We start from the raw sequence: 13,674 nt of genomic DNA, 5'->3' as shown, positions 1-13,674 counted from the left end.
GCAGAGTCCCAGTGGGCTCTACCCGGATTTCACATAAACTGCGAGAGGTTGGCTACAGCGAAGGCTATGTCAGGTCTGGTGCTTGTTGCAGCGTACATGAGGGAGCCTATGGCCTTCTGATATGGTATGTCTTGCATCTCCTCAAGCTGCGCATGTGTGGCAGGGCATTGGGCATCTGAGAGTAGGATAGGGGTTTCCATGGGCATTTGGCATGTCTTGGCGTCCTGCATCCAAAAATGCTCTAAAACAGTGTTAACGTAAGCTCATTGGAAAGGGAAAGAGTTCAAGCGACCTGGTCACACTCGACTTTGAGTCCGAGCAGCCAGTTCAATTCGCCTAAGTCTGTAATGTCGAAGTACTTGGTGAGTTCATTCTTGAACTTGTCAATGTGGTGCAGGTGCCTTGACGTGACAGCCATGTCGTCTACAGACATAGTGATGACCATTTGCTCATCATCTGAGTGACGGTAAAAGACCGCCTGGTCGACCTGTGAATGTGAATACCCCAACTTCCCAAAGACTGATGCGAGTTCCTCAGACCACTCATATCCTGCCTGCTTTAACCCCGGTAAGCTTCTCTTTAGCTTCAGTACCTTTCCCTCGTCCCCAGCCTTCAAATATCCCGGCGGCGCACACATGTAGATGTCTTGAGCTCTGCATAGAGGTAGGTGCTTTTGATGTCGACCTGGTGAATTTCCCAGTCGAGGTGTGCTGCCATGGTGAGGATAGTTTGGATGGTGGTCATATGGGAGGTAGGTGCGAAGGTCTGAAAATAATCAAGGCCGTACTGCTGACGTTGACCGTTGGCAACCAGTCTAGATCGAAGCTTCAGCTTCTGGCCGTCCAGTCCACATTTGGTAGCTAGTATGTAGTGACATGGGATTATGTTAGCACGAGCTGGTAGGGTAAGCACTTCCCATGTCCCCAGCTTCTCCAGCTGACCAATCTCGTAGTTTATAGCTTCTTGCCATTCCTCTGCATCCGGACCACTCAGTGCCTGGGCCAGCATAGGCTCTCCAACAGCTGCTGCTAGCACGTGCCACTGCCATCCAGTAAGTCCTTCATCATCTCCATCCTCCAGCTGATTTAAGGTCGCTGCAAAGGTCGCTGTCTCTTCTTCATTGAGAGCGGTGTAATATCCTGGTGGTGGGCGCATTCTGGTGGCTCTAGGCGCAGGAGGTGTGTCTTGAGTCTGAGGTGCCTTGGTAGGGGTAGAGGGTGTTGGAGCTTGGGCAGGTGAGTCCGTTGTTGATGTTTCCTGGATGCTATTGACATTAGCTTTTACTGGGGTGGACTCCCCCTCATCCAGGATACCATCAGCAATGACGATGCTCCCAGGCACAAACATGATGTTCCATTCAACGGACACCCAGTGTTTCCCCTCCCAATACACTCGGTAAGCCTTACTCTCCATGTCCACTCCCACAAACTTAGCCTCCTCTGCATGCGACTCCAGCTTCCCGGCCTTCTCAACGTGGACAAGGACTGGACACCCAAACTCGTGGGCCGCAGATACATCCGCATACCTCCCATGGACCAGTTTGAAGGGAGTATGACTAGGGATAGACCTCGATGGTAAGCAATTTTTCAGCCACACCGCATAGTTAATGGCCTCCGCCCACAGGAACTTTGGCATTCCGCGAGCTAGGAGCATGGCACAGGCATGTTCCACCAATGTGCGGTTAAGCCTCTCTGTGACACTGTTTTGCTGAGGTGAGTCGTGTATGGTGAGTTCATGCATGGTACCCTTATCCTTTAGATGTGCATCAAAATCAGTGCTTAGGTGCTCTCCTCCGCGATCAGAATGCAAGGTCTTAATTCAAGCCCCATGTTGCGTGGTAAGTCTCGCCTCGTATCACTTGTATGCGTCCAGAGCGTCACTCTTGTGCTTCAGAAATGTCACGGTAGTCTCCCATGAGAAATCGTCCGTGAAGGACATATAGTATAGGGATCCAACTAAGCTGCTCGTCTGGGCAGGGCCCCAAAGGTCCATATGGATGGTATCTCCGTAAGTCTTAGCTCTTCAATTTGTCTCTTTCGGAAACAGATGTCAAGCTGACTCGGACTTTGCGCATGCTTCGCAGAACTCCTCATTGGAGCCTTCTTGGAGCTCTACTCCGGTGATAAGGCCCTTTTCCACGGTGTATTTAGCTGCTGACTGTGACATGCGGCCTAGCGCCTTGTGTAACTAGAACAAGGTAAGTCTGGCTTTTGCAACGTGGGCATAGTGCTTTTGGGTGCTGACGACAGCATATAGACCCTCTATCTGGGGTATTTCAGTGATTATCTGGCGTCCTGGAGCAGGAGAGAGCACTTTGCACATTCGCTCCTCAAAGTGCACGGCTAGACTGGCGGCCATTATGCGATTAGTGGAGATCAGAGTAAACACCATCTTTGGCGCATAAAGTACATCTTTCAACATTACCCTAGTCCTCTTGTCTCCCAAAGGTAGGCCTAGTGAGACATCTCCTTTCCCAATGGCACTCATCTTCATTCCATCAGCCGTTTGAATGTCCTGCGGGGCAATTGTCATGTAGTTCATGAATCTGTCGCGTTCCGGACAGAAGTGTGATGATGCTCTGGAGTCCATGATAGCACTTCGGCACTCTGGAGGTATGTTGAGCTTGCTAGCTAATCCCACGAGTTCTGATGTGACAAATGCATAGTTCTCCTTGGGCTCGGACTCGGTGGCTGCAGTGGCTACCTGCTTCTTGCCCATGCTCTGGTGCTGATTGGGGCCTTGCCCCTCCTTTCCTCCCCCTGGATGCCAACAGTCCGTTTTGTAATGCCCCTTTCACTCACAATTGAAGCAGACGACTTTGTCATCTTTTGGCTTGTTGGTTCTGGGGCTATGGCCTTTCCCATTGGTTCCTCTTGCCGTGAGCGCAGAGCTGGATGCCCTTTTGGAGGTGCATTTATCTGTTAGGAGGCAGTGTTCATATTCCTCACTGACCACCCTGATCAGCTCATACAGGGAGAGAGGTGTCTGGAGGATCTTGGCTGTGGCATTAATGGACGACAGGAGCGGTCTATACGATTCTGGGAGGGACCCGAGGATTATAGCATGAAAATCTCTGTCTTCGACGGAGGCACCCATGCCAGCGAGGGACTCACGGAGCCTAAGCAGTTCGGCGAAGTGCGCCTTCACATCAGTGTTTTCATCGCACCTCAAGTCTTGAAGGCGTTGACGTAAGTTGATTTGGACTAACTCGGTTTTACCCTTGTGAATATTGCAGATCTCGGCCCAGATTCTGGATGCGAGCTCAAGCTTTTGCACACGGAGTAGAAGTCTGTCCATTATTGTGCTGAAGATCTGTTGCTTCACCAGTGAGTTCTTTTGGTAGAACTCGTCCATTTTCTCATCTAATGCTTTGATCTCTTCCTTGGTAGGCATCGTCCCATCTTCCGTTTCGGCCAGACCACTCTCGGGGTCTATTATGAACGGAGCAGGTTTTCTAGCATGGCCGTCCACATAACGCATCATACCTCACGCTCCAATTGCAGTCAAGGTACGTTCTTTGTACATGATCCAATTTGATCTGTCCTCAGCTAATTTCGGGATGTTGAACAGTGCAGAGTTGGAGTTGGGGAGCGTTGTATCCATCGTAACCACACCAGGGCTCATAACCTATAGTGATTTGAGACGAGCGCACACAGGGAGTTCGAGCTAGAAGAGAATGTATTATCTCAGTCTCAGTAAAAGGACTCTTGTACATGAGTAGCTACCTAGAAGAGAATGTATTCTAATAGTGCTGTTAGCTCAGTGTACGAGGGAATGAAAATGTATGGCTCACATCTCAGTCTTGGTAAAAGGACTGAGATGTTTCTACAGCGGAAATGTTCTTTTAACATATGCTAACGGTAAAACTCGGAGAAGAAAATAAGCAATGATATGATTTTGAAACATACGAGGCTCGGCCAACATCACTCGCAGGCACGTCATATCAGCTCATACCTCACTCCTACTTCCTACTCTGATGTCGCTGATCCTCTCAACAGTAGTGCCTGTCAAGGCCTTATGATGTTTCGATGTCCTTAAAATGGTACTTGTTAAGGTTGATAACGCGAGGGCAAGGCTAAACGAATATATCTCAGTCTCTAGTCAGTAGGACAGGACTCCTGGTATGTACCTAAACGAATATCTAATAGTAGGTTCATCAATATACAGGCAGTCTAAGTGGGTATCTGTACGCACATCTCAGTCTCTAGTCAGTAGGACAGGACTGAGATGTTTCTATCTCAATGACTCGTTTTGTAAGTGAATTTTCTGTCCGCAAATGAATATCATACGATTAATCTTCTAGCGCTGCGCCCAGCGCGGGAACTTCCGAACCGAGACTGCGTTCGTACCTTGCGTCTCAGCGCCAATCTCAACACTCCCCCTCGAACGCAACTTCTCGATTCGGCTCACAATCATCACCACCTAGGCCCCGCTAATTCCCAACGACATCTTCGAACGTAATTTCTCCAGGCATGGCCGTGGCAGCGCTTTAGTGAGGATATCAGCAAGATTGTCGTCAGTGGGACAATATTCGAGATGGAGGGTGCCATTTTTGACGAGTTCGCGGATATAATGGTATCGGATGTCGATATGCTTGGTGCGTCCGTGAAATTTATTGTTTGATGCCAGCGCTATAGCCCCTTGATTGTCGCAATATACAGGAATTGAATCTGGAGTCGGTCCATACAACTCGTCCAAAAGAGCTTGTATGAATAGGATCTCGCGAGCAACGCTGGTGAGCGCTATATACTCTGCCTCGGCCGTCGAGAGTGCAATTAACGACTGCTTTCTGGCACTCCAGGCCACCGGCCCACCATTTAACAGGACAACATACCCTGTTATCGAGTGCCAATGAGGCTGGGACGCCCAATCCGCGTCTACGAAGGCTTCTATGCCCGTGTCAGTCAATCCTAAGGTAAGCTGCATGTTCTTGGTAGCTTGGAGATGACGGATGATTTGTTTTACAGCCTTCCAGTGTGTCCATCCCGGGTTTCGCATGAATTTCGACAGTATTGCCACTGGAAATGCGATATCAGGGCGTGTACTGACTGCTGCATACATCAGCGAGCCGATGGCTCGCTGATAAGGTACGTCCTTCATATCTTCCAGCTCTGCCTGTGTTGATGGAGACTGATCTGTGGACAAGATTTCACCAGGGTTCATTGGTGTGTATGCAGGCATAGCGTCTTGCATGCGAAATCGTTGTAGGATGGTCTCGACGTATGCTTGCTGGGATAGGGTGATGGTGCGTGCTGTCCGATTTCGCTCAACTTTTAATCCTAATAACCACCCAAGCTCCCCTAGATCGGTGATTTCGAAACGTTTTCGAAGTTGGTCCTTAAACCATTCGATATGCTTCGTGTACCTCGAAGTGATGGCCATGTCGTCAACTGAACTAGTTATGACCATGTGCTCGTCCTTCCTATGACGATAGTACACTGCCCTATCAACCTCCGAGCGCTTGAATCCGGTGTCCAGGAAGAATCTTTCGAGTTCTTCCGACCATTCGAACCCTGCCTGTTTAAGGCCATACAAACTTCGCAAAAGTTTCAGCACTTTGTTCTCGTCTCCCGGCTTTAGGTATCCTGGTGGGGCTCGCATATATATGTCATCTTTGAGCGGTGCATTAAGGTAAGCACTTTTGATATCGACTTGATGAACCTCCCAGTCCTGACGTGCTGCCATTGATAGTACCGTTCGGATGGTGGTCATATGCGATGTAGGTGCGAATGTCTCCGAATAATCTAGCCCTTCTTTCTGCCGCTGACCATTTGCTACTAATCGTGCCTGCAGTTTCAACTTCTCGCCATTTGGGCCTCGCTTGGTGGCTAGCACGAAGTGGCATGGTATTATGTTGGCTCCAGGTGGTGCGTCTACTATCTCCCATGCGTCTAACCTTTCGAGCTGACCTATCTCATAGTCAATAGCTTCTTGCCATTCTTCGGCATCCGGTCCACTCAATGCTTCCTTTAGCGTTGGTTCTGGCTCGGCGGCTGCAAGTGCCCAATGGATTAGCGAGGTAGGCTCTAGGCTCTCATCTGCTTCTGCTGCGACTGAGGCTCTCTCCCCCTCATGTAGTGCACGATAATAGCCTGCTGGTGGACGTACACGAGTTTGTCTAGGTGTTGGTGGTGTGGGAAGTGGTTGCGCAACTTGAGGTGGGGTTTTTGGCACTTCTGGTGTCGGTTTGATGTGCTGGACGTGGTTCAAGGTTCGTGGCTCTTGCACAGGTACCTCAGACTCCCCCTCGGCCAGTACATCATCAGCTGCATGTACCATTGTTGGGACGAAGCTGATGTTTCGCTCAACAGAAACCCATCTCTTCGCAGGCCAATATACTCGAGATGCCTTGCTCTCGAGATCAACACCTACAAACACGGCTTCTTCAGCTCGCGGTTCGAGTTTTCCAGCATGTGGGAGATGAACGAAAATCCTCCCCCCAAATTCGTGTGCGCGGGATAGATCTGGACGATGACCATGAATTAGGTCATACGGTGTGTGTCCGGGGATGGCATGGGAAGGTAAATGATTCTTCAACCATGTAGCATAGTTAACCGCTTCTGCCCACAGGAATTTCGGCATATTCTTTGCAATTAGCATAGCTCGTGCCAACTCGACCAATGTGCGATTCAGACGCTCCGCAACCCCATTTTGTTGCGGCGAGTCATGAGCAGTAAGTTCTCGCTTGATTCCCTTCTCTTGCAGGTACACATTGAAGTTAGAGCTTAGGTATTCGCCACCACGGTCCGAACGAAGGACCTTGATCTTCGCGCTATCATGCTGCCTGGTAAGCCTCGCTTCATATGTCTTGAATGCCGCTAATGCCTCGCTTTTCTGCTTTAGGAACATGACCTGTGTTTCACGCGAGAAGTCGTCGGTGAAACTTATATAATACAGGCACCCATTGATTGTTGCTGTCTGCGCCGGTCCCCAAAGGTCAGTATGGATTAATTCCCCATACTTTTTGGCTCTGTTTTGTGACTCCTTCGGGAATGGCTGACGTGTAGCCTTTGCTTGAGTACAGGCTTCGCAAAATTCTGGCTTCGAGGTGGAGTCAAGTTCGACACCTTCAATAAGGCCTTTCGTGATGGCATCAACAATCGCGGCCTGAGATACGTGGCCTAGGGCACGATGTAAGTCGCTAATGGTGAGTTTGGTCTTGGCAATGTTTGCGTGCTGATGAGGACTTGCAGCGATACTATATAGTCCATTTATTTGTGGAATTTCGGCAATGACTTTTCGTGTTGGAGCGGGGGATAGGATTTTGCACATGGCATCTTCGAAATGGACTGCAAGACCGGCTGCAGCAATACGATTTGTTGAGATCAAGGTAATGTTACGGACTAGGATAGTTCGAGCTCTCCCTAGGCGGATTGCCTAATCTGATAGTGGGCTCGCTATTGGAGAGACGGGGATCTTCTCTCGGATGAGAGGTTCGGGGGTTCCACTTAAGGTAGCGTCGGCTTTCCTTAAGGTGCGGCTTAGACTGAAGGACTGGGACTGTCTTTCAGAGGAAGTTCTGGATAAAACCTAGTAGAATCAAGTAGGGAATATACATGATTCTGTCTGCTCTATATACTGTCGTCCGTGTGCACAGACCAATACTACGTTCGGTAGGTAGGTATGAGTGTGTCTATACAAGGGCATCTTATCTGATGCCATGCGGGCGATTATCTGTACATGAGGCGTTGCACGCCTCTTCTATCAGTCCTCAAGGCTAAACATGCCTTGTAGTTTAACTGCGCATGCTGCGGCATGCGGTTTCTCTTCTGACCATGAAGCAGAGCTTCTCCATGATCCGGGTCGAGGACCATCTAGGTCCGTTCCTGATGTGCCTAGGCTGGTCTAGGTCATCTAACGGCATCCAGGCCGTTCTAGGTGTCTCTACAAGTCTCCGTTGAGTCGGTAAGTCTTCCAAGACGGTGCATATGGTGGGATAGGGGCTAAGGTCATGATGACCTCCGTAGGAGGGGTTCTCGGTTACATGTTATTGTAACAGGTAAAAGCCATCTTCGGGGTGTAGAGAGTGTCCTTGAGTGTAACTCTGGTGCTTGTTTTTCCTAATGGTAAGTCTATTTCGACGTTTCCTCGACCAACAGCACTAATACTTGATCCGTCAGCAGTGTGCACCTCCTGCGGCTCGATTTGGACGAAGCTCGTGAATTTTGAGCGATCAGGACAAAAATGAGATGTCGCGCCGGAGTCAACAATTGCTCCACGGTGTTCGACTGGTATGTTGATCTGTTTTGCTACACTTGCCAAGTCTGATGTGGCAAATGCATAGTTCTCTCCTGCTGTTGTCGTGCTAGACTGGGTGGCTGCATTGGCAGCTGGCTTCTGTGAGTGTCCATTCCTTTGTCCCCGTCTTTTAGGTCCCTGACCCTCTTTGCCTCCGCCTTTACTCCAGCAGTCTGCTTTAACATGTCCGACATTATTGCAGTTGTAGCAGGTGACACTCGAGCTTCCACCACCATTTCGGCCCTTCGACCTATCTGGTTTTGCGCCCGCAGTCAAGGCTGTGTTCCCTCCCTTCTTCGACACTGTTGGGTTCATAATAACCCGGTGCTCGTACTCTTCCGAGACAATGCCCATGATCTCTTCTGGTGAGAGTACTTTCTTCGAGACACGAGCTGCTGCATTCATTGATGATAGGATAGGACGATAAGACTCTGGTAGCGACCCCATAATTATGGCCGCGAAATCTTTGTCGTCGAGTGATGCTCCCATGCTGGCTAGCGATTCACGTAGCCGCATTAGCTCTCCAAGGTGAGCTTTTACATCCCCTCCTTCCTCGCATCGAGTCTCTTGTAACCGACGGTGTAGGTCTATCTGGACAAAATCACTTTTGCCCTCGTGTATGGTCCGAATCTCCTCCCATATCTTCGAGGCACTGTCCAGCTTTTGGACACGCAGCAGTAGCCGATCCGTGATCGTGCTAAAGATGTGCTGCTTGACGAGTGAGTTTTTCATATAGAACTCATCAATTTTTTTGTCCAGGTCCTCGACTTCAGCATCAGTGGCCGTTGTACCATCTGGCTTCTTTGGTTTGCTCGTTATTGGATCAATCGTGTAAGGCACTGGCTTTGCCGCGCGCCCATCGACATAACGCATCAGACCTCTGGCGCCGATCACTGTCAATATTCTCTCCTTGTAAGTTATCCAGTTTGTTCCGTCTTCGGCAAGCTGGGGAATGTTGAATAATGAGGATCCGGCACTGGGGAGCATTGTATCCATTGCTGAAGCAGCAGGGCTCATAACCTGTTAAGGTTGATAACGCGAGGGCAAGGCTAAACGAATATATCTCAGTCTCTAGTCAGTAGGACAGGACTCCTGGTATGTACCTAAACGAATATCTAATAGTAGGTTCATCAATATACAGGCAGTCTAAGTGGGTATCTGTACTCACATCTCAGTCTCTAGTCAGTAGGACAGGACTGAGATGTTTCTATCTCAACGACTCGTTTTGTAAGTAAATTTTCTGTCCGCAAATGAATATCATACGATTAATCTTCTAGCGCTGCGCCCAGCGCAGGAACTTCCGAACCGAGACTGCGTTCGTACCTTGCGTCTCGGCGCCAATCTCAACAGTACTTACAAGGCCCTTTATAATACATGTGATCAGTCTTCTCAGCCAGCAGTATTATAAAGCTCATTTACCATTTTCTGACATCCACCTTTCTCTTCTTGCTATCACTGGCCTGGAAAACTCCCTCCTCCTGTTTCCTCTGATCGTTGGTCATATACAGGTGGCAGTATCTTGAGATAGAATGACTGGTTGGTGCTGACAAATGTAGGATATGATGAGCATTAACACTCATCATGTTGGTGTAGCATTATCACTGGTTGTGGGTGGGATAGCCAGGATAACAGACAAGTGTTGACACTCTTCCTGTGTTGACATTGGGCTGCTGTTGAAATTTGAAACATTGACATGTGTGAGTTGAGGTGATTGGTAGTTACTTTGTTGATGCAAATGCTGACCGCGTCACGTGACTTTAGAACTTTGTGTGCTGCTCGTCCTTGGTCTTAGTGATTGCGCTATGATAGTGCAGTGTTTCTGGCACGCAACATGCAATCCTAGTATACTAACTATTGGGTGGATGTCTAGCATGCTATGAACTGGCGCCTTAAGAGCGACTAGCCTATACTTTCTATCTCTCACCGCCGACCTTCATTGTACATGTCAGTGCGAACGACGTTGGGGGAGCTACGGGAGGTGGCAATGCGAGTGTACTGTGATTGTACGACACTGCAGAGTAGCACTGCGGGGTTTTCACTTGAGGAAGTGCGTTGAAGAGGAGACACAGACTCACCTTTGACTCTTCCTCTTCGTAAGTGAGCCAAAACGAGGGTGGGCCAAAATCCGAGAATGAGACGGGTGGGTGTCGTGATTTTTGGTGCGGGGCGATTGTAGAGTACTGTGGAGTGCCATGCTAGAGCAGTTAGTTTGTAAAGTATGCTGAAGAGAGGATACGGACTCGCCTTGCACTCCTCCTTCCTGCTCCCAAGGCGCACCCAGAATGACGCTCAGGCCATAACTCGAGAATGAGACGGGCGGGTGGCGTGATATTTGGTGTGGGGTTATTGTGGAACACTGTAGAGTAAGATACTAGAAGTATTAGATGATGGAGTGCGTTGAAAAAGAGGTGCAGACTCACCTTGGCCTCCTCCTCCCCAAAGGACCTCCAGAATGAGGTTGAGGCCATAATTCGAGAGTGAGACATGCGGGTGGCGATAATTTTGGTGCGGGGTGATTGTATAACACTGTGGATTAGGATACTTGAACTGTTAGTTGAGAGAGTGCGTTCAAAAGGAGGTACGGACTCATCTTGTACTCCTCCTCCCTAAACGGACCCTGAGAGGTTAGTGGCACCATAATTCGAGAATGAGACGTGCGGGTGGCGAGATTTTTGGTGCGAGGTGATTCCATAGCACTGTAGATTAGGATACTTGAACGGTTAGTCCAGGGAATGCGTTGAAAAAAAAAGGTACGGACTCGCCTTTGCCTCAACCTCCCCAAGCGTACCCAGAGGGACATTCAGGCCATGACTTGATAACGAAACGTGCGGGCGGCGAGATTTTTGGTGCGGGGTGATTTTAGAACGTCATATGGCATGATACTAAAAGGATAAGTTCATGAACTGCGCTCAAAAAGATATATGCACTCGCCTTGGCCTCCTCCTCCCAAAGGGCATCTAGGACGATGTTGAGGCCATAACTCGAGAATGGGAAGTGCGGGCGGCGAAATATTTAGTGCGGGGTAATTTTAGAGCACTGTAGAGTAGGATAGCAGATGGGTTAGTTCATGGATTGCGTTGAATAAAAGATACGACAACACCTTTACCTCCTCCTCCCCAAAGGGCACCCAGAACGATGTTGAGACCATAACTCGACAACGAGAAGTGCGGGGGGCAAAATTTCTGGTGCGGGGTGATTGTAGAACACTATAGAGTAGGATGGCAGATGGGTTGGTTCATGGACTGCGTTGAAAAAAAGATACGACAACACCTTTGCCTCTTCCTCCCTAAACCCATCCAGAACGATGATGAGGCCATAACTCGACAACGAGAAGTGCGAGCGGCGAAATTTCTGGTGCAGGGCAATTGTAGAACACTCTAGAGTAGGATGGAAGATGGGTTAGTTCATGAACTGCGTTGAGCAAAAGATATGACATCACCTTTGCCTCCTCCTCCCCAAAGGGCACCCAGAACGATCTTGATGCCATAACTCGATAACGAGAAATGCAGGCGGCGAAATTTTTGGTGCGGGGACATCGTTAGGTGGGGACGATTCGGGGTTGACGCTGCCTGACATTGGTCCGTTTTCATAGGATATTTTGAGTCAAGGGATGTGTTGAGTCGGAGTCGCAGGCCTGCACTAGCCGGACTTTCACGTCAGGTATCACTTCTGCTGCTTCAGCGGCTTCACTACGGATATTCTTCTGTTGGAGATGACCTCAGGCTGTTCAGTGGGCTTCATGCCCCCAACCTGATGAAACTCTCCTTGAAGGGTCGAAACTTATCAGGTACCACATATTCGCCCAATGAGGACGATGGTGAAGATGACAACGCACCAAGCAAATAAAGGTAAATAAGTCGTAAATAAGTTTCAATGTCAACTTTTATTTCAGCTGGAATTACCTTGATTTCGTGAAGCAGGTTTTCCCCGATGAGTGAGCACCCTCGATTCTCGGTGGTTTCTTCTTTCTTTTCTTCTCGCTTGCATTACATACCTAATACACACTTCTCCGTACTGTATCACCCGTCCACAGCTATTTCTATTTGATTATACTAGTACATCTTAATTTGAGTGCCATACTTATAGGCCTACGAATTAATCTTCATCTATCATGTTGACAGCTGCAGTCGTTCGATCTTAAGTGTGATGTTCGAACGGAGGATATGACAACACTCACAAACCAATGAGCATAGCTTGTCAGATGAGGATACTAGATCGACATCGTGGATTCATACCGGCGCGCAGATAAGATTGACGAGGATGCTGTATCGACATCATGGACCCGTAGCGCGTTGCATACCGATTGTACGACTGGCCGCGGTTCGACGCTGGATCGTCATCACAGTGCGCTCGACAATGTCATTGACAAATGAGTTCAGGATGACCGTGGCCTTGGAGATACCCGCACCGGGGTGCACCTGCCTCGACGCTGCAACAAAAGTCAGACTTGCAATGAGGAAATAGAGGAGGACGTACCGATGCTCTCAAAGATAATAAACGAGTTCAGGATGGCCGTGGCCTCATTGGAGATACCCTTGTCAGGGTGCACCTGCCTCAACACTGCGGCCAAAGTTAGACCCGCGACGAAGAAGAAGAAGTAGAGGGAGGGCGTACCGATGCGCTCGGGGACATCGGTGATAAACGAGTTCAGGATGGCCATGGCCTTGTCGGAGATCCCCGTATTACGGTACACTTATCTCAACACTCGTTAGCCTTGTCAGTAGTCTTTGCAGTTGACTTAGAGGCAGTTGAGACTCTGGCTTAGGTGCCATTTGATGATCTGGTGGTAGGAGATGAAGCAGATGAGTGAGTGCCGAAAAGGTGGTAAGTGAATGATGGACGCACGAACAAAACGCGTCCGATCCTGTGTGAAATCGACCCAAAACGGTAGTTCTTCGTCGGATGACGGCGGCACTCGTCCATCTCAGGCTGCTTTTCCATCCGCGATGTTGATAAGCTAAGTGCATATCTCTACAGTATGTCACGCTGGAAGTTCTGACATAGAGTCTCAATAGCAGTCCTTGCGAGGGCGTTCGAGGCTCGCAGATATCATGCAACACGCTTGTGGGGGCACTGGCTAGATCAGCGAGGAGGCGTGGAGGTTGCAGCTGGTGGTGTCGTAGATGACATTATACTGGCGGCTGGTGAGGTCAGCGATGCGGCGTGGGAGTCCTCTCGCCGAGGAGCTAAATGGATGTAATCCAGGAGTCGCATAGATTTGGGTCACTCAGGTGCCATGATCCTGGTAGACGAAGGGCATAAAGCAGAATGAAGGGGAGAGTGTAACGGTACTTACGGTTCTTCCAAACGGACGTTGTACGAAGTCTCGAAAGTGTCGGCGATCTCCTCGAATTCAGCGTCGTCTTTTATGATGTATTCATCCTGTTTTCTGTCCGCGATATTCTTGTATTTGGGCATTTGTCTTCCTGATTTGTC

General features: G+C 49.2%; 2 protein-coding genes across 2 annotated transcripts; both read right to left on the bottom strand.

Annotated features, from left to right (window-relative positions):
- Positions 1-9,995: 9,995 nt before the first annotated feature.
- HD556DRAFT_1314586 (uncharacterized protein) lies at positions 9,996-11,774 on the bottom strand (the record flags this gene model as incomplete). The annotated part of the gene is made up of 9 exons (XM_041300960.1): positions 9,996-10,057; positions 10,163-10,262; positions 10,314-10,418; positions 10,479-10,594; positions 10,659-10,764; positions 11,122-11,195; positions 11,345-11,444; positions 11,509-11,615; positions 11,678-11,774. The coding sequence occupies 9 exons, from the start codon at positions 11,772-11,774 to the stop codon at positions 9,996-9,998; spliced, it is 867 nt and encodes a 288-aa protein (XP_041152526.1).
- Positions 11,775-12,512: 738 nt separating this feature from the next.
- Positions 12,513-12,898, bottom strand: HD556DRAFT_1451127 (uncharacterized protein; the record flags this gene model as incomplete). Its single annotated transcript, XM_041307884.1, has 2 exons — positions 12,513-12,667; positions 12,715-12,898. The coding sequence occupies 2 exons, from the start codon at positions 12,896-12,898 to the stop codon at positions 12,513-12,515; spliced, it is 339 nt and encodes a 112-aa protein (XP_041152525.1).
- Between the last annotated feature and the right edge of the window lie 776 nt (positions 12,899-13,674).

The sequence above is a fragment of the Suillus plorans genome (genome assembly GCF_016647745.1).
Source record: "Suillus plorans strain S12 chromosome Unknown HD556scaffold_121, whole genome shotgun sequence".
NCBI classification, from domain to species: domain Eukaryota; kingdom Fungi; phylum Basidiomycota; class Agaricomycetes; order Boletales; family Suillaceae; genus Suillus; species Suillus plorans.
Note: the sequence above shows the minus strand (reverse complement) of the source record. Positions and strands in the feature narration are given on the sequence as shown.